Source organism: Lynx canadensis, chromosome B2, assembly GCF_007474595.2.
Source record: "Lynx canadensis isolate LIC74 chromosome B2, mLynCan4.pri.v2, whole genome shotgun sequence".
NCBI lineage: Eukaryota > Metazoa > Chordata > Mammalia > Carnivora > Felidae > Lynx > Lynx canadensis.
Genome location: NC_044307.1, coordinates 49794910 through 49820723, shown reverse-complemented (window position 1 = coordinate 49820723; position 25814 = coordinate 49794910). Strand labels below are relative to the sequence as shown.

Here is a 25814-nt window from a genome sequence, read left to right as displayed (position 1 = left end):
TCTCACAGGTCCTTCATGACTTGCTCCCTGTTTATAGTTGTAGCATCATCACTCAGTGCTTTGCCATCCCTTCCATACATCCCATGCCTCAGCCACGCTCAACTTCTCTGTGCCTTTCAGCTCATAAGGTTCAGTTTCCGTGAACTCAGCATGAAGATTATTTTCTTGAGTAAGCTTCCCTGAGTTTCCTGAACAGGTTTTGGTATCCCTGCTGTGTGCTGGCTATCTATATTTGCTCTGCCTGATACTCAAAGGTCCTGTATAGCTCTATAAATTGTCCATCTCTTGTAGATGGTAAACAGGGCAGGAATAGGGCTTAGCTGTTTGTTCAAATTACAGTGCCCAGTATCATGCTGAACACATAGTGACTCAATGAAATTAGTATTTAATAAATGAATGTAAGTCAAAAAAATTATTGACTTCCCCAAATTTTCCTCTAATGTCCTTACTGTCCATTTCTCTGTTAGGACATGTTTATGAGGAGTTCATGGCACTCAACTTTTGTTTTGGAGACCCAAGTTTAAAATACTATCTATCCTGTCTTTATTTCCAAACTCCTAGGAACATGTAATATTTAAGAATGTTCTTTTATAATGTCTTCTAGGCTTTTGCTTTCCTGAAGCTTCCAGTTGGCCAGATGATGCATTTCAACAGCTGATTCCTTCTTTTCTCTACCCCCACCCACCCCTACTGAATTAGTAGTTTGCCTGCAGTTGCAGCTGTTTTCTTTCCCTGATGTTTTAGATGCATTGTTGTAATGGGGAGAATAGGAACTCAACCCTCACAATTACAATCTGGGAATTATTATTACTATTAGTAGTAGTAGTAGTAGTAGTAGTCGTCATCGTTGTTGTCTAGAGCACTCTACAGGTATTTCATTTGTCATGGACTTATTCAAATATCAGTAAATCAAACCATGGTCTCTCTCTTTTTTTTTTTTTTTTTTTTTAATTTTTTTTTTTTCAACGTTTATTTATTTTTGGGACAGAGAGAAACAGAGCATGAACAGGGGAGGGGCAGAGAGAGAGGGAGACACAGAATTGGAAACAGGCTCCAGGCTCTGAGCCATCAGCCCAGAGCCTGACGCGGGGCTCGAACTCACGGACCGCGAGATCGTGACCTGGCTGAAGTCGGACGCTTAACCGACTGTGCCACCCAGGCGCCCCCATGGTCTCTCTCTAATCATTCACTCTATTGAGTGTGGGACAAATTAAAAGAGTTTATAAGACATTGCAGGTTGGCTAACCAGTCCCTCTAAATTTATAAGATGTACATAAAATAGTTAGGACACAAGCATGTATTTGAAATTATTTTTAAAAGACTAAAGAATAGAGAAGTAAGAGTTATTTGTGGGTACAAGTCATAACTGCCCCCCACTTCCTAAGAAGTATTTTTCTGGAGAAATTACTTTCTTTGCTTCAGTTCTCACATCAATAAAATGGACATAATGGTATTTATCTCACAAGGTCATTGCCTGGCGTATAGTGAGTACTTAATAAATGTCATCTATAAAAAGACATATTTTATGTCTATTTTACAGCTGTAGTTTACAAAACAACATATAAATATACTGCTAACTGAATAAAATACTATCGATTTTATGTTTCTGAGCAACAAATGCCTGGCAAGGGAATTCAGTAAGCTCAAATGTAACTTAATCCAATTCTTCAAAAATAAGGAATACTTTCCAACAGTTATGTGATGTTCTACTGATCCAGCAAAACCTTCCAGCTAATCATAGAATTTGGAGTCATTGAAGACATTCTTTGATTCATTGTGCCCCAATACCTTCTTTTTCTTTCTTCCTACTTCTGGAAAAGAAAAGGTTAAAGTTCTTGTTGATCACCTTGATTCTTAGATCTTGCTTAATATCCTCTCCTGTAGTGCTTGCGTTCAGTTTTTACCTATGTAACTGCCGTTAATGTGTCAGTGTTCAAAGTATAAGGCACCCCCTGCCTCTGTGAATGCAAAAGTAAAGAAGAGTTCAAATGGAAATTTTGGCCTAGCTTTTCCTTTAATAATCGCCTAACTCTGTTTCCTAGGGATAAAGGCATAGCATTGCTAATGGTATCTTTTCAGTCCTCAAAAGAAAAAAAAAAGTGAGACAGGAAAATTCCAAGAAGTATTATCCTTTCTTATCAGCAGAGGTTACAGAAATAAAATAGAAAAAGATCTAAAACTCATAACAGACCTCAGACTGAGAAATATCATCAACAATACTACATGGTTATTAAATTTCATGAATAATAAAGGGGCACAGTAGTGTGCTGGTAAATGTTTAACAACTAGCTCTCTAGAATAAAAAGCCCTGATTTGTAGCATTTGCCCAATTTCATGGTGAAAATACTCTCCTATGACCTATTCATTCCTACTGATGGTAGGTATGCTGTCACTGAACACAGCCTTGGGTTGAGTGGCTGGCAAAGTTCATGAGTAAGCATTGGTCAGTTCCACCACAGCCCCTGGTATGTGTGTGTGTTTAGAAAAGGGAAGATACATTTGTTTGTTTGTTTATTGATTGGTTTATGAGAGAGCATGTGTGCACATATGTACGTGAGCAAAGGAGGAGTAGTAAGAGAGAAAGAGAATCAGAAGTGGGCTAGGAGCTATCAGCACAGAGCCCCATGAACCATGAGATCATGACCTGAGCCAAAATCAGGTACTTAACTGCTTAAGCGACTGTGACAACCAGGCCCCCCAGAAAGACAAGTTTCTTAGTCTAACTCCCTACCTGATATATAGTAACATTGTTTTTCAATATCCCTGACAAGTGGTTGTTTACTCCCTGAGGGCATAACTCCAATGGTGATATTCACATGTTCTGAGGTAGTCATTCTGGCTGAATTCAACAGATGGAGAGAAGAGATGCAGTAGTGTATGAAGGATTATTTTAGGTAGGATAGTTGGCATCTATTTCTTCTCTTCATAGATTAAGATATAATGAGAAGTATTGTCCTAAGTGTGCTGTAAAAACTATAGACACTACCTTTGAGGAGATACTAGGTTGATTCCAGGGCTTCTCTAAAATACATTATTATTGCTTCAGCCAACTCTGAAAAAAGACAAACAGAAATAGAGACCCACAAAGTCATGATGGAGTGATGTTGGGGTACACCCATCAGAAAGACAAGGATTATTAAATCATATGGCTTCCTCTCTGCTTACCAGTTCTATTTTGTATGTGAATACGAGGGTTACTTTTTCTTTAATTTTTTAATGTTTATTTATTATCGAGAGAGCATGAGCATGGGATGGGTAGAGAGAGTAGGAGACATATAATCTGAAGCAGGCTCCAGTCTCTGAGCTGTTAGCACAGATCTCGTCGCGGGACTCGAACTCACAAACCAGGAGATGATGACCTGAGCCGAAGTCAGAAGCTTGACTGACAGCCACCCAGGCACCTCTGTGAATTCGAGGATTATTAAAAGTTTGGGGTAAAGACTTAATGTGGCTTTCTTCCTCTTTTTAGGTGTCTTACTCAGAAGGAGAAATATTTTTAGGTGTTTCTTAATAAGGGTATATAAAAATTATTGATACATATAAAATATTACTGGATGGTGCCAGCTCAGAGGTAGGATGATGGATTTCTGACAAAGACTTGTTATGAGCTCAATGTATTTTAAAGGGTGCTCAAGCAGTGCTTTGTCACACACAAAAAATGTTGGCTGTGCTCAAAATTTCGATTTTGTCCTCTTTGTGCAGTAAAAGATGAGAGTGACAGCAGTAAGCACGGATATTCAAGAGATGCAGCACCATTTGAGGCTAGTTATTAGGATGTGTCTGGCTTAGGAGATGTGTAATTACAAGGGGTTTATTTCACAATTGTTCTGAATTGAGAGCATTTAGAGCTAAATGCAGTGTTTGTCTTAATACAGAGATATGGACCCTCAGGAAAAGTAAGCTAATGGTAAACACAAACCAGGGAGTTAATATTTGTTCTCATTGGTATTGTTGATTGCCTAACAAATCCTTTGTGGGCAGTATACATTCAACAGTTCTACACAGTATATGGGCACTAAATTACAAAACTGTTTATGCGACTAGTATTTTAAATTGGTACTTAGGCTGGGAAGTTTTATCAAGCGATAGTGCTATATTTCTAAAGGAAAATATCCCTTAATTAAAAACAAGCTTCGTTATTTAAAAAAAAAAAAAAGAATAAAACTTAAGGCACCCCTTTGAACTGGAAAAGGAAAGGAATGGTTTGTAGTTCTTTTGTCTTTTTGATTATACCCAGAGCTGTTGCTGATGCAGAGGTAAGGGTTAACATTTAAAATGGACTGGTTGCCTCCTGATTTCTTGCACATAAAGCCATGAGAAGTTCAGGGAGAGACTTCTTCCCCTAGTAATGAAGCTCTCTGCTGCTAATGGCCCATGCAGACTCCCTTGGCTCCTCCAAATTAGAAATACTTTTGTGCTCCTTTGCTTCATTAACAGTACAGAGAGGGAGATTGGTGGCTATTTAGGGCACAGGGAAATTGGTGGCTATTTAGGGCAAGTGAAAATTGTAGTCATTATGGTTGGTAAATTCTCTTCATGGTGTTCTTCGAGTCTTGATGTTCTTTTGGTGCTTTTCAGAAGAGCCCACCATTGTCACTTCTGGCATTTGGCCTAGAAGGATAGGAGCTGATTTGACTTTGGAGTTTTGGCCCCCAGTGATGGTCAACACAAGGCATCTTGCCTATGGGGAGATGGGTGTTTGACATTTTAAATTTGTTTTTGGAATGCACCATTTCCACTACCAGTTGTAATAAAGGTATATTTGATAACCTCCTTCTCTACATGGATTGAATTACACGAAGATGGTGCTGCCCATGAGTACCTGTAAAACTGCATCCCATGTAAGCTTTAGTTGAGATGGATGGAATGGCATGGGAGAGTCAGGGCAATGCATGAAGAAGGAAGAGGAAAGGATAATTTAGTATCACAATGTGCTGTGATGGGTCTCTGGTTGATCAGACAGTTAGCATAAGATTATTGGATGCTGCTTAGAAGGACAAGGGCATCGGAAGGAAGGTACAACTGTCCCAGAGACAAACATAACTGAATTAATGTTAGTATGTAGTGGGTTTACAATATTTGAGGAGGAGGTCATGTTTATAAGAGCTTTTGGAAAATGGAGAGTATGGTCTAAAAAATGACTCCTTCAATAATTGGAGTTACAAACAATAGAACCAGGAGAAATTGTACCCTAAATATTGATTTATAAATGTGATACTGTTAGAAAGTTGAGAATTAATTCTAGTCAAAATTATCAGGAAGATTCTTGGGGCCACATCACTGAAATTAAGAAGCATTTGTGGAAATATCTACCCTGTTGATTTTTCTTTTAATTTTTAGAATTTTTAATGTTTTTTTAAATTTTAAATTTGAGAAAGAGAGAGCAGGGGAGGCACAGAGAGATGGAGACACAATCTGAAGCAGGCTCCAGGCTCCCAGCTGTTAGCACAGGATTTAAACTCAAGAGCAGTGAGATCATGACCTGAGCCAAAGTCGGACGCTCAACCGACTGAGCCACCCAGGCACCCCCCAATTGATTGGTTAAAAAAGTTTATTTATTTATTTTGAGAGAGACGGAGACAGAGTGAATGAGGGAGTGGCAGAGGGAGAGGGAGACCGAGAATCCAAGGCAGGCTGTATGCTACCAGCATAAAGCCAGATGCAGGGTTTGAACTCATGAAACCATGATACTTGCAGAATCTCAAATACTCAGAATCATTCTGTGGACTGTGAGGAATCCCACTTTACATACTGATCACTATACCTGCTGCAGCCAACCTCTCTACCTCTTTGGTATTTCTTGGTTCCAACTTTATCTCTTCTTAACATATTTGTTTTACATTTATTTCTCATAAGACTCTTTTTAAAATGCATTGGTTGGGCCACATTGTGCTGGATCATCTCCTGGGACTCTGGGATGCACGGTTTTAGTTGGAAGCATAGAGAGTCATGACGACTGAGGACAAATGGCTAGAAAATACAAGGAAGAAAATTTAGCTTTCTAAAGATTGCCTAAAGATTAAAATATAAAAATAAACTCCATAAATGTAATGATCTTCTATGGGAGGATATGAATGTCTCATAACTAGCGGAAGGGAATTTTTGCAGAAAATTGGAGGGAATTTTTGCAATGGATTGGAAGTTAGGATAGATGGCCTTTATGTCCATTCTAAAAATACGAGTTTAGGATTGTTCTTTAGTTCCAGTCTGAATCCTCATATACATATGAAAAATGCTAAATATCCCAAGCCCAAGGACAGAAAATCCCCCTCCAAAACTTCTAAAGGTTCAGTTAATGCTGCATAGGGAAATCTGGGGAAAGAGTAGTTTTCTTTCTCCCTCAAATTTCTGAGCATTTTTAAATTCCTTTCATTTTATTAATTAATGAATGAAAGAAACACATTTATTCTTACAAGAAGTATGTATAAAATACTGCATTTCCTGCGCCAAGGATCTATACCATGAAAAGTTTTGAGTGTGTTTTTAAATGACCAAGTGCCGTGGATACATTGCTAAACATTAAAATAAATAGTACAGAATGGCAAATCTGGCACATATGAGGTTCTTTTTTTTTTTTAATTTTTTTTAACGTTTATTTATTTTTGAGACACAGAGAGACAGGGCATGAACGGGGGAGGGTCAGAGAGAGGGAGACACAGAATCTGAAACAGGCTCCAGGCTCCGAGCTGTCAGCACAGAGCCCGACGCGGGGATGGAACTCACGGACTGCGAGATCATGACCTGAGCCGAAGTCGGATGCTTAACCGACCCAGCCACCCAGGCGCCCCTGAGGTTCTTTTTTAAATGAGCTGTGAGTAGATATTACTGGGCTTAGTGATGATGACTGAATACATATATTATCTCTAAGTTTCACAGTAGATATATATCAAAGATACATACTGTTGTTGCCTCCATTTTAGAAAAAGCAAACTAAATCCTAAAGAGGGTCAGTAATTTGCCCAAATTCATCTATCTAATGTATGCAAATATAGATTCCCAATTTATACCCATTTGACCATAGTACCCAAGCATTTAACACTAAAAACAGTTTTCTTTCTATAAAATGCGCTGGATTATAAATTGGCTTTGGATATGCTCAGGCCACACCTTACTTTGAAAACCCAACATCCTCCTTTGTCTCATTTCCCTCTAGTTTGAGAATTTAATTATCTGCCTGCAGCAAAATGCCACAGTTGAAGATTCTCATGAAAATCAAACCGAAGGGGGAAGGACAGTCATAATATGTATTGATTTTTTTTTTTTACTTTTGCCTCTTATTTTCTGTCCACTTTGACTTTCTTTTAGGGTCTTAGCATGTGGCTAAATCTTTTTATGTTCTAGTGAAGTCTTAAAAATCACTTTCTGTATAATTTGTAGAAATTAATTTCTAGTTCTACCTTGTGACAGTCATAATAATTTTGCTGTACTCTGCCTCAATTTCCTCATTTGCTAAAATGCACTTCTAGAAATGCTTTATATAAATTAGGAAGTTGGCACCAGCTGTTTTGGAGAGAGTTCATCCATTCACTCTTCTTTCATGTAATAAACATCATTTGAGTGCCCATAGGTGTTGGCCCTGTGCCAGGGTAGAGGATACTAAAAAGGAGAAAATATCTCTAACTTCAAGATCTCACAGTCTATGTTAATAAACACAAAAATCCAGCACTAGGTGGGAGTAAGCACTGGGAATTGTGCAGGCACTCAGGAGAGGAGCCAGGTCATCTCTTCTCTCTGGGGAAGGTGATTGGAAGGCTACTGAAGCCATTTTTACCAGGTGGTTGGAGGTGGGCTTCTGAGAGTCTAGGCACGTTAAGTTCTGGGTCTGAGTCATTGCCCCAATAAAAATATTTAATAACTATATGATATGTTTTCTGATGCTGATAAAATTGGTCTAGGGCAAAAATCAGCCCAGGGACAATTCTTTATGAAAATACTATTATATATTCTTGGCTATATGAAGTCATTAAGATGGCATTTATTAGTGGACTCATATCTGATTATTACTACCTTCAACCCACTAGAACAGTGGAATGCACTAATGATGTCTTCCCACTGGGCTATTTTGACCCACAGAGTGCTTACTAAAAGTTCCATGGATACACAGACAAGATAGCTCAAGACACACATGGGAAGAATAGAAGATGAATTACCACTGATGGGAGAGGAGTGGATTAGATCCAGAATGGACAAATAACTCACAACTCATTTTTTTTCTTTTTAAACTACCCTAGAGCTAATGCTCCAGATGTTCCTTATGATTTAATCATGACTGACAGCAGAAATAAGACAACCATAGTCAATTATGTACGTGACACATTGTCTAACCCTTATGGCTGGATGGCTCTGCTCTTGGATCAAGAGACTTACTCAGTGCAGTTTGAGAACCCTTGGATCAACAGATCTCTGCAGGTAACCCCAGGAATTCATTTACTGGTATGGACCATTTCCCAGGGATTCTTATCTTTTTTTTTTTTCTATGAAATAGCAGTTTGCAGGTATTAGCATCTTCTGGTACTGATAACTAAAACCACCACAGCATTTTGGCCTAGTGAATGTAATCTGAGTATAAGATATGGTGGTTATTGTTTATTTTATTTTTTAAACTTGAAAATTTCTGAATCTGTTTGAATCTTACTTTGAATAACAGAATGGTTATACCTGAAATTTTAACTTTATTAATACAATGAAAAACATCTACTAAGCCTCCTATAGAATTATATTATTATAATATTAGGGATTAAGAACCAATCTTCTCCAGGGAGAAGAACGAATTTCCTCCTGGAGAACCAATTTTCTCCAGGGAGAAGTGTTTGTAGCCGGAGAAAATGTCTTAACAAAACATTTTTACATTGCATACTGCCACCTTGTGGTCAAAGATTAACTTGCACATGAAGGTCTGGACCTTCATTGGGGTTGGTTGAAAGAGTCAAATGGTTAGGGGCATCCAAGATAGGAATAGCCATGTGGAAAGTGGGTGCATTTTTATGAAAAAAAAGATAATCCAATGGATTTCTTTATGCTCATCTTCTTCCTTTTAATGCATTTCTTTCTTCCTGTCTCCTCATATACATTCTTCTTAGGGTCATGAGATCAGGTCTGACTTGGGACATAGTTTAAGGCAGAATCTCCTTTGATCCTCTCTCGAGCAACCCTTCCCACCCTTCCCCTACCTTCTCAGAAAGGACAGCTATTTCCTTCCCTTGAGGTTCCCAGGAGAACATCTTGGAGAATTTTCATGAGGTGAAGGCAGCAGAATGATGACTTGGGAGGTGAATACCCTTGTGTCTATCCTGGTGCAGTACTCCCCTGCTTTGTGGTGTGGGGCAAGTTACTGAACCTCTGTCTGCCTCAGTGTCCTCATCTGTAAAATGGGGCAGTAATAGTAACACAGGGAGTTGTTGAAAGATTGGATGTCTTGGTATGAATAGAACTTGAGCATGTAGCAAATGCTCCAACAGTGCTAGCTTATTACTATTATAAATGGATGGCCCTACTATCATTGCCTGCCTCTTTAGGTGATGGGAAAAAGTGGAAAAGAATTCTAGATCTGGCTCTGTATCTCACGGCAGTTTGACCTGGGACAAGTCAATTCACTTGTCTTGTTTTTCTTCTCTGTTAGTTGAGGTTGTTAAACAAGAGAAACTTATAGAGTCTTTCTGTCCTCTTGTTCTAAGATTCTGTAGTTCTGGTTATGAATTTATTATGGAGTGGCTTTAAATAAGCCTATTTTCTGCAAGAAGAGTAGTCTGGGTGTGAACTGCTGTGTTTCTAACCTACTCCACTTGCTTTCTTTGTATCTATTTTCTGGGGAAAGCCTTCTTTATTAAATGAGCATTATTGTATTGTTCTCTCACTTAAAGTACTCAGCAACGTTTGGCAACTTTGCGCCTGGGAATTACCTCCTGCTCGAGCACACAGTCTCGTGGCCTTACCCTGACATCCTCATAAGGTGTGGGAGTCGGGTAGGGCAGTCCCTTCTATCTCTGCCATCACCTGGTCAGGACCAAGGTTGTGACTGGTTCTTCAATACCCAGTTGAGGCAACTCACCTATCTGGGTAAGTATAACTGGATGAGAATTTTGAGGGCACACAGTGGGAAACCACCATTCACTCTCCAATTCTAAATGTTTGTGGTATGAAGTTATGAGTGTTGCAGTGAAATGATTGGACTCTGAAATCTGACAGCTTGGGCAGATGTCCTGAGTTCCATGTCCCCTCTCCTTGTGCCTAGCCATATATCCACAGAGTCTGATCTACACTTGAGCTCAGGGACTATTAAATTTTAATAGCATCAGAGAGGGTAGTATGGTTAATTCTCTGGTATTTGTAAGTCTTTGCCGAATGGATTGTTGTATATTTTATTTGCACTGAATTGTACCATTCAAATTTTATTTCTGATTTGATCAACCATAAACTATAAAAACTCAGGATGGACAGAGATCCCTGAGACTGTTTTACCACTAAAGCTGAATGCAGCCATTAAGTAAGAGCAAATAGGTGACATAAACTTTAACTGTGACAAGGTTCACTTGATATATATTCTAGAAGAGAATTTTAATTTCAAATTGTTTTTTCTATTTCTTAGCATGCTTGTGAAGAGTCTGTCTTGTCTATTGGTCAGATTTTGTTCATGAACTGCAAACTTTAAATGGCCACATAAACCAAATGTGGTAAAGGAATATTTGTGGCATAAAGAAAATCAAGTCATGCAACTACAGATCTTCTCCTTTGCTATCCTTATTTATTGAATTAATGGCAAGTTGTGCTATTAAGCTGTTTATTCACATATATGGTTTAAGTGCACATCTGTGTAAGTATGCATATTTATATATAGATGTACAGCTGTGTGCATAAATGAGCGTATATATGATATAGATGCATTTTTCAGTTTAAAACATTTTTATTAGGTAGATAGCCTTTATTAATTAACAAAATTCTTTGTATCAGAATAACCTAGGGTCTCCGCCTTTAAATGATAGGAGTTGGAAAAGGGACAGGAAATCACAGAGGGTTAGTTGGTTGATTAATAAACATGGAGACTGTAGGTCCTTAGGAGGATCCCCAGTGCTCTATACAGTGGTTTCTGTGGTCATTTGTGCCACCTGTATCCTCTGAGTGAATGGGTGGGGAGGTGGCTGGTGCTACTTCTGTTCTCATTTCTGGGCAGTCCAGTGAGGATGTGAGGATTCAGGGGGACCTGAGTCTTGTGCTGCTCCTCGGTGGTGGTGTCCTGTGCAGCTGTGTTGGATTGGGTGGGTTTGGTTATAATTTTGGATATCCTTTCCGTAAAGTTTGCATTACTGCTGGAAAGCTAATAAGGCCATGATGGCAGTGAGGTAGTTGCTGCTGGTACCTCACCAAGACCCCGAGCAATAGTGTTCTGGCTCTTTGCCGATTAGTTTGTCACTTCCGTTTAATTGTTTTTTTGGACCACGTGACTTTATAGGTCTGGGTCCTAATTGTTTTTTTGGACCATGTGCCTGGGATAATTTACATAAAATATATTTCATCTAAGAGGAGAACATAAGTCAAGACCTCACAGTTTATGTGGACGTATTCCTGATATTTAAAAAAAAATTATATGGGGAGGGTGGTTTATACAGAAGTTTCATTTTATTATAGTGAAACTGCTTGACCTCTTTCAGGTCCATTGAATTTCCTGCCAGGGGTGGGGGATGGAGAGACCATGCTCCTTTTCCTGGCTAGCTTTGCATTCAGAGTGCTGCTTCACTGACAGCTGGCTGTGTTTCATTAATTTGTTGACCACTTCTAAGTGGACCATCTTTTGTATTGTTTGTTTGCAACCTTACCACACATCCCTCAGGATAGGAAGTTAAAAAAAAATCACAATTATCTCTGTTTCCTCCATTTGGCTGCTTTGTGTGTGATTGTGAAGATACCTGACTCATCTTAGACTCAGTTGAGAAAAGAAAAAAATCAGAACCCAGGCATTCTAGCTCCTGGCTATAGCTCTCCCCACTAGAGTGTGCTGCCTACTAAATAATCATTGATCACTGACCAAATAGGGTGGGGAGTGCTAGGCAGGGTTGTGGGAGAAAACTTCTCATTGATCCCCAGTGCCAACAAAACAAAAAGTCCTGCACACATAATACATGTTGAGAGTCTTGCTCTTCTCTGTGAAGGCAAGTTTTGTCTTTCTTTAGCAAATGTGTCTTTATGGGATGTAGGTTCTTTCGAAAGCTCATGGCCAGAGCTTACGGTTTAGGGTTTTAATCAGTGGCTGGCTGTTTCACCTGGGGCACACAATTATAAATGCTCCATGTCTCGGTGGCTTCAAGTATACGACGAGGTTAAGAATATCTACTTATCTCTTGGAATTGTGGTACAAAACACCCAGATATCTTCAAATGTGATTAGTATACCCTGTTACTTTACTACACATTTTCTCAGTAGATTATTCCTCTAGATTTTTTTCTTTTTTTCCTAGAAGATTAGCAATGCCACATACCTTGAACTTAGCGTACATGTCATGACCTTTCTGAAACGGTCTCATTCCATTTTCCTTGACTAGATTTTATAAGATAACTGAGATTCATGATAACATGACATATATGATATATTGTTTTCGTGTTCGAAATTTAATACCACTTAAGCAATTGTTACCCATAGAATAAGATAACCTAGCTCACTTAAACATATCTTTTAAGAAGATTGGTTAAGGTTGCCTTTCTAAAGCCCCTGAGAATTTTGCCTAATAAGCCACTTGTGGAACAGACCATAGCAAAATACTCGTGTTCTGTAGTTTGTGGTAGGACCATGAGGAGCAACGTTTGATGTGAGAAATGGTGCCAAATGGTTCCAAACTGTAACTTCTATGACATGCTTGGGAATGGGGAAGACTGCAGGATAAGCGTTCTTTTATATTTTCAGAGTCAGAGTCAAATCCAGCAAGCCCATTTTTTCTGTTTATGCGATTTGATGAACTAGCAACTCCCGTCTCTGCCTTCCAGAGCCAGTTCCCCACTGCCTCTTTCCCTGCTGTTTTTCCAGGGATGTTTCAGTTCATGGTTAACTATTTTTATTTTTTAGTTACATTAACGCTATGAAATAATTAGTCAGCTAATTAATCTGGTTTACAAGCTTTGTAGGATTCTTCAGCTGTCAGTCAGGCCCAGGCCTGAGGCCTACATCTAGTCTCAGCTCTCTTGCCCATGTGATTCCCGTTGCCATGGCTACTGGCTACATCTGCTGACACCCCACTCTCTATTTATTGCTTAATTAAGAATTTCACGCTCAGCCCTTATCTGCCTCTAAGAACAAGCGCACACTGTTAAGAAATTCCAAATTTAGGCTCAGGCACAAGGAGAGCCTTTCTTGCAGGCTTGGCTGGATGGAGCCTCTCTAACGATCTTCTCGGCATCCCAGCCGCCACCCTTCAATCAAAAATCATTAAATGGGGCAGAGATAATGAGCATGTAGCATATCAAAAGAAGGATGTTTGCTTGGTCCAAAGGAGGAAAGGCTGCTAGACCCCATGCTCAGCTCCACTTCAAAGGGAGATGAGACTGCTCATCACTGGGGCCTGATAAAGCCTCATTTGTTCTGGGCTTGACTTATGAAAAAGGTCTGGTGTGTCAGGGTCCCGTCTCACAGACGCGGGATCCCCCGACCACTTGCCTCCACCTCTACCAGCCCCCCACCCCGCCCCGCCCTGGCCTTCCGCACACTCGTGTGTCAGCACTCAGGCAGCTGGGTCCCCCCAAAGCATCAGGCGGAGCGTATAATCACTGACTCTCCACTCACAATGGCCACTTGTAGGGGGGTGGCCGGGAGGAGGCCTTCATCACAATAGGAACACAATTATTGCAGCTGCTAGGGAGGGCTATGCTTCTTCCTGTAGGAATATAATAGGACTTGCCCCAAAAGGGAGGAGAAGGCTGGGGGGAGGTGATGGGGGTTGAGAGGGGTGGAGGAAACCATCTTGAGTTGATTATTCATATTCTGACTCTTGGAAGCCCGATGCGGAGCCAGTGGGGTTCCAGCAGCTGCTCGTGCACAGTCCTCTCCTAATAATTGTACATTCTGTCAGGGGTCAACTTACTTTTGACCCTGTCCTTTTATATCACGAAAAGGCTCTTTAGGGCAAACTGTTGGGTTGTGGCAGGGTGCATTAAACGCCCACAGCCCCTTACCCTTGCTTTCTCCTCCACCCACCCAGCAGCCGGTGATAAATTCATGTCAGATGCTGAGCCATTCACAGTTGCCCTCCCGGGTTCACACAGCCCCGCTCTTGCAGCAGAGATGCAGCCGGGCTGGATATTGTGTGAGGCGGCAGCTGAGCCAGCGCCTGCGAGGCGCAGAGGCTCCTGCCTACCACCTTCTTCTGATCTGATGGAAAAAAAGACATGTCTAGCCAGGCTGGCCAGTGCCTGTCTCCAAACGGCCCCCTCGCCAAGATAAAGGCAGGCTGTTTGGCAAGAAGCCGGGCCTGTGTTCCACGATGGCAAGAGGGCTGTAGATAGAAAGACAGATGGATCTTATTGTGTGCACCAGTTGTCCTGAAGAAGTCAAGTCACATCACACAGAAGGCTCAGAAAAGATGCTGTTAACCTGGGAGATCCTGAAAATAAGGAGTGTCTGTCTTCCTGAGGTTGTGGCCAGGAGATCATGGGTACCTCCTGGGTTTCTGTCTTCTCAAAGAGCTCAGGGCTCGGGGATTAGGGCAGGCTGCTGCCTACATCCTTCTGTTGTTCAGCTGGTCCAGAAGACCCCCAACAACTCCTTGGGAAGGAATTCTGTTAGCATCTGTGGAGGAGAGAGGACTCAACTTGCTCCCCCGAGCATTTTGGGAGGCTTTTATAAGCAGAGCAGAATCATAATCCTTTGAAACTCTGCCGCCATTCCCATGCTGAGGCCCTCTAAGGCAATCCATAGCATTCTAGTTAATAAATTAATTTACATTCTTATAGAAAACTCATTCCCAAAGATCCCCAAGGATTTTTGCCAGTAATATAGAGGATTGACTTTGGGGACCTGCACTAACCTTTATGGCAAAAATATAGAGAATGGAACAGGAGCTGGCGATATGAAAAGAGACTTTGCCTGTCCGTTGCAAGAAACTTCTTTCCAAAAGGAAAAGGAAGGAAAAAAAGGAGAAAAGGAAAGAAAAAAGCAAGGAAGGAAAACTTAGAAGTCAGAATCAAATACTTTTTTTAGGAATCACTCAGATTAAGGAGCTAATTCTTAGGGATGCTGGTGGCTAGCCCTAGTTCATGTAGGGAATGGGTAGTACAACCAGTATTCAAAGTCAGCCTTTTTGACTCTAATTTGGTGCTTTTTCTAGTATACTAGTGTTTTGGGGTATTTTTTAATGTCTATTTATTTTTGAGTGAGAGACAGTGAACACAAGTGGGTAGAGGGGCAGCGAAAGAGGGAGACAGAATCTGAAGCAGGTTCCAGGCTCTGAGCTGTCAACGCAGAGGCCAGCACTGGGCTCGAACTCAAGAACTGTCAGATCATGACCTGAGACAAATTCGGGCGCTCAACTGACTAAGCCACCCAGGTGCCCCATTATTGTTGGTTTGTTTTAATACAAGCTCATGTGTGTACCCTTGTAAACCAATTCTTTTCCCCTCTATTTATAGGAAAAACTTGTACTTATTGAGGGCTCTATACTTCCTAAATTTAGGTATTTGAATACCATCTTCACCATTTGTCACATCCTATGCCTCTTGTACCTTTATTTTCCTAAGATTTGTCTTAAATCAATTCCTGCACTGTCTTATTTTTAAAACCTAACCTCATTTTAAGCAATAATATCCATAAAATCATGGGTTCAATGACCTAGTTGCTTTTTCTAAAATTCAGTAACATTCATAGCTATTAAAGTAAAACACTGATGCTACTAAAATCATTACCTCACATTTTATATTTTGAGAATATAATGTGATCTGCAAATTTTTGGTATAATTGATGAAAAGTAAGAAATGTGAACACAGGGATCTCTTTTTTATCTGGGTGTCTTTCCTCACTTGCTAAGAACACCTGCTCCGGAGAACAAACCACATTTTTGAGAGAAGTTGTAAAATTCCTCAGTTCAGGGCTTTTTATTTTATTTATTGTATTATTTTTAAAATATTTGTCTGTTTGTTAATTAATTAATTTATTTAGAGGGTGGGGGAAGGGGCAGAGGAAGAGAGGGAAAGAGGATCTTAAGCAAGCTCCATGCCCAGCATGGAGCCCAACACAGGGCTTAGTCTCAAAACCATGAGATCATGACCTGAGCCAAAAATCGAGAGTTAGACGCCTGCTGACTAAGCCCCCTAGGTGCCCCTTTTAAGGCTTTTTAAATATGCCTCATGGGCAAACAGCTGGAATGCTTGTTTCCAGGCCCCTCCCTTGGAAGTTCTGCTTCTGTAGATCTACACAGAATCCAGGACATGACAGATGCCCCATACAAGTGTGGCAGGCATCACTGAGTCACAATAACAATCGTTATTGTTTTCTGAGTTAATTAATGAAGGTTTAATTGCGCTCTCAGGACTGTAGTTAATGTAGATATTAGATATGTCTATTGTGTCTTTTTTTTAAAATTTTTTTAACGTTTTTATTTATTTTTGGGACAGAGAGAGACAGAGCATGAACGGGGGAGGGTCAGAGAGAGGGAGACACAGAATCTGAATCAGGCTCCAGGCTCTGAGCTGTCAGCACAGAGCCCGACGCGGGGCTGGAACTCATGGACTGTGAGATCATGACCTGAGCCTAAAGTCGGCCGCTTAACCGACTGAGCCACCCAGGGGCCCCATGTTGTGTCTTGAATAAGTTCTTTTACACCTAAAAAAATTTATATCCTTCCATGAATGAAAGCTTTTGGGGATAATGGAAGACTCAAAGATGATCACAGGATTTTCATATAATGTTTCTGTGAAGGATTTTAAAAGATCCTGTGTTAAAAGGGCCAAGGTGGCTGTGTTGCTGCCCCTGTGAAGCTGAAATCAGATGGAAGTATGGTCCTGTGAATCAAGCTTTAGCTACCAGGGACCAGTAATTCTCAATGGTTAAGAGAAAAAGGCTAATTTCTGGGGTGTGTGGTCACGTTTGCTGAACAGGGAGGGAGACACAGAGCAGGAGTGTACAGGAGTGCAAGATAGATTTGGGAGAAGAGGTGGGTGTAGAAGATAGGGCAAGCTGAGCTGGAATGTAGAGAGAGAGGATCAAACTTGACTGCTGGTCCATGAGAAGAGAGCTGGAACCTGGGTCCAGAGCAGACTGAGACTGAGAGAAGGCATGAGTCAGGGAGAGAATGGGTGAAATCTGCAGACACAAATTGCAGGTGCTGTTTCAGATTCTCTCCATGTGTAGTCAGTGGCTGACTTATGCTATGTAAATGTGATCTGAATGAGGGGCCCCAATATGTGCGTAAACGTAATGGCAAAGTGTGAATGGGAATATGGATCAAGAATGAAATACAAAAGGAGTCAAGGCCCATTAAGATGCCACCTGTTTTTTTTTTTTTTTTTAATTTTTACGTGGATAAGTATTTATTTCTCCCTTCAAAATTGCAACAGAGAATGGGACCTACTCAAGGAGATAATTAATTTTTCTCTTCCCTAGTGCCCTAGTGAGGACAAAATTTGCCAGGAACAGTACAAAATTCTGGAAGACACTAGTATCATATTTGGCTGAGTAACTCTCCTCTTCCTTAGCACATTTCTCACTTTTTTCTAGATCTCTGTGTTTATAGCAACCTTGTATTATATATCACTCATAAGAATAATTTGGCAATAATTGGCCCAAAGCCTTCTTTTCTTTTTGAGGACCAACCAGATATTTTTACAACCTGGGAAGGATCAACTGCAATGAGTTTCCATTTATAAACAAAGTAGATTCACCACTCTCGTATTACAAACTTAGAAATCATAAGCACCGAGAAGACACATGCATAATATCACAGCCTGCGTAAGGCTTTTTTTCCTGAGTCGTTACCTTTTTTCTCAGATTTTCATCCCTCTTTGTATTTTCATCCCTCTTTGTATTTGTCCAAATTGGAAGTGACACTTCACATCTACACTGCCTTTTAGAGAGTCAAAGCACTTAGCAAACTTTAGCAGATCTGGTTAAGTTGCTTACAACTCTGAATACTATGGCTCATCATGATTAGGTACAGCTGTAAAAAGAGGAGAAGCATATTTCCTGGGTTTTGTTAACTGGCTGCTAGAATAATGAGCATGCCATAATAACAGTGTTGATAATCACTATTATTCATGTGCCAAGAACTGTGCTAAGCATGTTACAGGAGTTACCTCATGTTTTCTTCCCAATAACGCTATGAGGTAGATAGGACAACTATTCCATTTTCACAGAAGTAAGGTTCAGAAATGGTGAAGAACTTGTCAGTTACCCACATCAAGGAACTGGAAGACCCAGGATTCAAACCCAAGGTGTTAGACCTCATTCAGCACCACTCTCTCTGGCTTCACTCTCAGGGTGTGGAAATGGTGTTGGGGAAGAATAACCCTCTGACCCACTCACATCTCAGAACCAGCCTGCAGAGGGCCATGTACAAGTGATGATGAAGGAAATCAGACTTTTTCAATCTTTCCTACTTTGGTAACTTTTCTCCATTTCTTTGGATACTGAAACTACTCCTCCGATTGAATGGTATTCACACACTCGTTCTAACCAAATAGGTGATTGCTTTTCAATATATGTTTTTGGGAAGAGGCTCCCCAGGAGGTGGGGAACATTTTTGCATGTGTAGAGGCTGAACAAATTCAGTGGTCATGCAGTTCAGAAGCCATCAGTGTAGAGTGGCAGATATGATAGCCCACTGACCAGGAAGCCTTGGATTACCAAGAACAGGGCCTGAGTTAAGTGAGTTAGTGAATGGAAGGACAAGAGGAACAGCCTATAATCAGGGTTGAATATGGTGAGGGTTAGCCTTTTTAGTGTGCAGGTTAATCATCACCATGATGGCTACAGTGCACAATGCTTATGGTGGTTTTTTTCACCCAGGGGATTTTGGATACATTGATTATTTTCCCTATACTTCAAATTTATTGACCTATGTAGTGTGAAAAAATGATGACTCCATTTTTCCCTCCCCCAACCATTCCTCTTAAAGTATAAATTATACTTATTTTGAGTTAAATTAATAATTATAAAATGACTACAGTGGTTTTGAAAAAAGACTTTTTAAAGTGAAACTTTACTTTTTTACTTTACCTCTGTGGCTCTGTCTTAAGGAAGAGAACACAGATGTACTGAAATCTACAATTACTTGGAAGCTGCTGTTAACAAGGATGATTTATATAAAATCTTTAAATGAACTAATAACCCTTTCCAAATGATTCCTGGAATTTTTCCCAATTTTCCTTCTTTAGATTTTGATTCTTATACAATATTTAAAATATTTAAAAATATTACAATTTTTAATAACCCTTTAAAAGGGTTATTTCCTGCCTCTATTTGCTCATTTTGTTGAAATTGTCAGCTAAGTCCTGGGTATCCTGAGTTGAGCACTATAAATTTAGGATTTCTAGATTAGTCCATGAAAATTAAATGTTTACATGTCTAGCAATGTCTAATGTCCTAAGGTACATGAGAAAGTTCCTCCCTTCAAGATGTAGAGACAGAGCTAATGATAATGCAATCCTAAATTTATCACAGCTGATGCTTGATAAGTATTTGCTAAGTTGAGAGCAAGCTTGGGATAAATAATACCAATATCAGTGTGTTCACAAGTGGGTAAGTTAGAGATTATAGAAAAAAAGATGAAATACTGGGCTGGTGGCATTATATTTATTTATTTATTTACTTAAGATAGAAAAATGGGTAAAATATACAAAGGATAAAGAAAGAATATAAGCAAAACCTTGGAAGTAGTGATAAAGTAGAACACATAGAGAACCTGTTGGTCATTGTACCTAGTCGCAATATATGTACAGTGTAAGGAGAAAGCCATTCTATATAATGAAGAAAAATTAAATGAGAATAATTATCAAAATAAGAATAGAGGCATAGGAGAGGTCTCATCATGGATCTCTTTGAGGATTATTATTACTATTATTTTTTGTAATATTCTGAAGTGTATGCTTTGTAATTAGACAAAATGATTCTTGGTCTACTCTGTCCTGTGTGAGAGGAAAGGGTTTAGGTTTCCTTGGAAAGGCAAGTGGAGAGCATGGGTTTGGCCAAGTCCTCAAGGCTGCAGCCTTCAACGGCAGTGGGCCCTCCAGGGTGGGAGGTGTTGGTTCACATGACATCTGATAAGGCAGAAAGGTAATTAACCAATAAGAGACAAGGTGTTGCTGAAAAGTGGAGTTGGTGCACCTGATTACTAATTAATCAGGCGTGAGAGCACCTTGTAGATGCATCCACTATTTAATTATAGCAGCCTCTCTTGGCAAAGGAGCATATGTTCCCAGCTTAATCTACTGGTTTATACTGACATCAAATTGTCATTATCAGAAAGAATCAGGCCTTTTGATTATTTCCACTAATTTATTGAACACTTAAAATTAATGAACCCCAGGCCTTTTAAATGTGCTCAGTTGGTTTGGAAGATGAAGGAGAAAGGGGGGTGGAAGAAAGCCTTCATTAAAAGGACAATATGTTTGGATAAAGGTAAAGCAAATACATTTCATGGGTGACCTGAACTCTATTGAAAAACACATGAATTCTAAAAGCCAAGCCTTCAAAATGATGGAGAGGAAGTAGGCTATGAGGTGTGCCCTCCTGACCAACATTGGCCTCCAAAGAACATATGGCTAAAGGGTCCCCTCCCTAATTATTTATGTGTCAATTCTCTTGGAGACCTCACTGCAATTAAGTTTAATCAAATAAAAGCAATCAAAATCAAATGTTGGAAATCAATTGTTAGACTAACTAACAAGGACTTTTTTTTTTTGAAAATGTAGTTAAGTTGGGAGGAATTTAGGATAAAGCCATCTTTATCACATGAATATCTTCTGTATTAAGATGCTCTTTGCATCACATCCAAGTGGTGTTTTTTTGTTTTTGTTTTTGTTTGTGTGTGTGTGTGTGTGTGTTTAGTTTCAGGTGAAGGCCAAGTCCAAGTGACTCTCCAGGTGAAGGAAGGTGTGCCCCCTACTATTTCAGGTGAGTATTAACCCACTCACCAAATAGAAGTGCCTGGTACAGCCGAATGTCCTCCAATAATAGTTCTAGAAATTCCTTCAATCTAATTGTTTTATAAACAGACAATGCTTTCATGCCTAACGATTCCCTATTGTGTCATCCCTATAACTGAAAAATGTGTCTGCATTTCAAAGAAAGATATAAGAAGGGTGCCTTTCAAAACATTGGAAAGTAAGAATTAAAACATGTAAATAAGCACATTTCATAAATTATGGACCATATGTGCACACCGGAGTCCAGATCTGCAGATGGGCCATTAGGCTTCTACCAAATGGAAAGAAAAATTCAGGGTATCTCAAAACTTTAATTGTTCCCAGTAATTTCAGGACATCAGGGTAAACAAATCCTCCCCAAAAGTCAGATGGTTCTGTGAAATCTCTCTAACTCATAAAAGCCAAATTCTCAAAGACTAAAAGACTCATAAACACCTTCTAATGTATTTCATTGTTTGTTTTTGTTTATCCTGAGTAAGTTTATGCCTTTGCATCAGGGACAAATCTTTTCAAAGGCCAAGTTTTCCTTTGATTTCCAGGCATTTTTTTTGTGTGTTACATCAGAGCAGAGTCCATGCTAATCAGAAAATGATCTAATTCCTTCATTTAAATTAATAAATAGGGGCGCCTGGGTGGCGCAGTCGGTTAAGCGTCCGACTTCAGCCAGGTCACGATCTCGCGGTCCGTGAGTTCGAGCCCCGCGTCGGGCTCTGGGCTGATGGCTCAGAGCCTGGAGCCTGTTTCCGATTCTGTGTCTCCCTCTCTCTCTGCCCCTCCCCCGTTCATGCTCTGTCTCTCTCTGTCCCAAAAATAAATAAAATTTGAAAAAAAATTTTTTTAAATTAATAAATAAATGAAATAAAAGGTACTAGACTAAAACTAAACTAGATGTATTGATGGCTACTTCTCCATGCTTATTGGACTGGGAAGAATGTGGTTCTTTGTTTTCAAAACTGTTTCTGGGCTGCCATAACATTTTGTTCTTTATGTCCCCTGTCCTTTATCCTTATTTTCCTTTAGGTGGCTCAGAATGCATTATTTATTGTCTCTTGTGCAAGATGTAGAAGGAAACAATGATGAGCAATGATCTTTGGCTCCATGGGGTCTTATGGTCACATGGGGATGTCAATCAAATGACTAACTAAATAATCAGTAAATAAATCTCCTTTAAAATAAGTGTTACCAAGAAAAGTATCTTGGAATTCTCTCTTCTCTGACAGTTCTGTATTCAAATTTCCAATTGTTTGGGTCAGTCTCCATTTGTAGAGAACATATCTGTTGGGTGTAGGTCTCATGCCAGGCCCCCTCAGAGGATACTGAACTGTTTATGGGTGGCCATTAATTACTCAGCCAGCTATATAGTCAAGGTGTCATGCCACTCAGGACTTAGTAGGAAGATTTTTTATTAAGGACTCTTTGGAAGGTGACTATAGGTGGCCAACATCTAGGACTTCTTAGCAGGGGTCAGTTTAACTGGAAGATGTTTCACTTGACCTATCAATTATAACATGCTAAATAAATAGAAAGCTTCATAAAGTTACAGAGTATTAATAAGGAAAAGAACCTCACATGCTATCCTATCCAATTGCCTCATTTTACAAATAAGGAAATGGAAGCCTAGAGATTAAATGGTTTGCTTAAGTCCCTCCTCTCACTGGTTGAGCCTGGATGAGAGCTCAGGTTACTCAACTCAATTCAGTGTTCATTCTGCCATATAAACTCTATATGAGTTTATACCATATAAACTCTAAGATGTTTAAATTACCTTTTGAGCATATACTAATTTATGACCTAGATTAAAATTAATCATATATAATCAGTTTTCCTAGCCAAGATAATTTGGAACAAGAAATATTCCTAAAACACAGTTACAGAACTAGTACATGACCATTCATCAGGAAGAAATTTCAAATATTAATATACTTTGAAGATATTCCCTGATTCCCATGGTATAGGGTATATGTGCTAATGTTAAAATTTATTTTAAAAAAATTTGTTTACTGTTTATTTATTTTTGAGAGAGAGACAGAGACAGAGCATGAGCAGGGGAGGGGCAGATAGAGAGGGAGACACAGAATCTGAAGTAGGCTCCAGGCTCTGAGCTGTCAGCACAGAGCCTACCGCGGGGCTCCAACTCGTGAACCCTGAGATTATGACCTGAGCCGAAGTCACACGCTTAACTGACTGAGCCACCCAGGTGCACCGCTAATGTCAAAATTTAAATATGAGTGTGTATTTTACTTAATGGAAAGTTGTATGAAAAACAGTAAACTTATTACAATAACAAAAATTCTTTGAAAGCAACTAATGGGATGATTAATGGAGTTCTCTGTATATGTTAACCCATTCAGAGATTCAACATGAGTGTATAATGCGCAGGTCATTCATGTTCCTCCAACACTATGGTCTTAATTATATCCTCTCAATGTCCACAGTGCTTTATACAATATTGGAGAGGAGAAAATGAGCAAGGAAACCCACTTTTGGGGGAAGATACGCATATTTCTGAAGAGCATTTACCCAATGATGTATTTTCAGTGGGGGGTACCTGGATATATGGTGCATAGTGCCATGAGAACATTCATATAATCAGGTATATTCTCTTCCTAAATTTAATCCTTTCCCCACAGATCTAAGTTTATTTCCTTTCCTCACGTTTCTGAGAATCTATCAGCCCTTCTCTTATTTACAGTTAATCCATCTTTCAACATCTTTTGAATTTTGTCCCATCAGTAAATGACTCTGTCTTGTGTAGTTAGCCTCTCCTTTGCTGGCCTCTTCTGGTCAGTGCCTCTCAATTAAAATAAAACAAAACAAAACAAAATTCATGGATACTGAATATTCCTCTAGTTGACACCTCTGCTGCAAACTTCTCAAAAGACTAGCCTCTTGATGCAGAGCTATAAAAAGCTTGGTGGATGAAGGATCAAGGTGGAGAGGGCAATATTTGGTTCAGATAGATAACAAGTTAAGACCACCTTAAATTGTGGCTTTTGTTGAGTGACAGATGTGTGGAGGAAAGCAAGATGAGGCCTCCTCATAAATGTTGGTCCTGACCAAAATTCATGGAGTCTGGTTTCAAGGTAAGACTCATTTATCTAAAGATTAGGAAGACAAATAAAATACTAAGGGTCTCTAATCATAAAATGTTCAATCCTCAGTGAGCGTTTTGGATGACCTGACCCAGTGTCTTCCCTTCCTTCCCTCCCCTGCATCCTTCAATCCGCTATTATCTACACTGGTTCCACCTCAACCATTCCGCTGGAGCCACTTTCATCTGTATCATCCATGCTCTGGTGGCCAAATTCAGCAGTCAATCCTTATTCACTCTTTTATCAGAACTTCACTGTTAACAAGATCACTTCTGCCTTCTGGTCATGTTCTATTTCTTAAGCTGCCAAAACATTCCTCTCTCCTGGTTCTTCATGCATGTCTCTGACTGCTTCTTCTTTAATTCTAGTAGGCTTCTTTTTTTCTCCCCACCTTTCTTTAATAGTAATAGGCACAAAGAAGCCTGATATTAACTATAGAAATCTAGTAACTCTGCAAGAGACTGAAATGTCTCCATGAGAGTGTTCTTATCTTAAGGCAGAATGGTATAGAATGGTCAAAGTCGTTCATAATAATAATTCTTAGAACATTAAGATTCAGTTTGTTCATTTAAAAACAGTTTCAGCTCTCTTATATATTAGAATGAAGATGACAAAGTGAGGAATTTGTTTCCAATCTCTGTGATATAAAGAGTTTTTGAAGCTTGGTGTATGGTTTTTAAGGAAACTGGTTATTCCCCTTTTGAAGTATCACTGGAAATAAGGCAACAGAGCATCTCTCTCTGGCCTCTGTGGTGCTACTTAGTGGCTATTTCAACAAAGCCTTCATGCCATCCCAACCTGAATATTTATATTACTGGAAAGGAGGCAAAATTGGGAAGAAACTAGGTATTACAGTCTTGGTGTTTATAGATATTTATAAAGCCTCTTTCTGAGTGAGCCTTGTGCCAATACCATGACTGATTACCTTGGTGGAGTGTCTCTTTTGTGCTGATTAAATTCCCTAGGATTTCTTTCTTTTTTTTTTTTTAAATTTTTAATGTTTATATATTTTTGAGAGAGAGACAGACAGTGTGAGTGGGGAGGGACAGGGAGAGAGGGAGACACAGAACCAGAGGCAGGCTCTAGGCTCTGACTGTTAGCACAGAGCCCGACATGGAGCTTGAACCGATGGACCACGAGATCATGACCTGAGCCAAAGTCGGACACTGAACTGACTGAGCCACACAGGCACCCCTAAATTCCCTAGGATTTCTACTTGACCACAATCTATATACTTTTCAGTTACCCAAGGGCTTTAATGAGACCATGATTACAAGGGAGTTGGGTTCCAGTAGACAAAGTAACTGGGCATTCCCCAGGGTTCTGACCTAAGACATTTTTTCTTCTCATTTGTAATCCTCTGGAGATATCCTCACCATCCTCAGAGTTTCAAATACAACCCTGAAATCCATCTCTTTGACTTAGAGCTCTCTCCTATTCTTCAGATTCATATCTAATCCCTGCTTGCTGTGTATCTCCACCTGGAGGCCTTTTCAAAGACACCCCAAACTCTGTATTTTCCAAACTGAATTCATCAATTCTGTTTTAATGGACATCTCTGCCCATTACCACCTATGCTAGGAGTCATCTTTGTCTCTTCTATCTTTGT

General features: G+C 39.7%; 1 protein-coding gene across 1 annotated transcript in view; it reads left to right on the top strand.

The window, feature by feature from the left end:
- PKHD1 (PKHD1 ciliary IPT domain containing fibrocystin/polyductin) overlaps positions 1 to 25814 on the top strand; it is a 486267-nt gene that overhangs the window by 239675 nt on the left and 220778 nt on the right. The window contains 3 exon segments of the mRNA XM_030315703.1: positions 8232 to 8409; positions 9861 to 10056; positions 21016 to 21081. Coding sequence (XP_030171563.1) covers positions 8232 to 8409; positions 9861 to 10056; positions 21016 to 21081 — 440 coding nt within the window.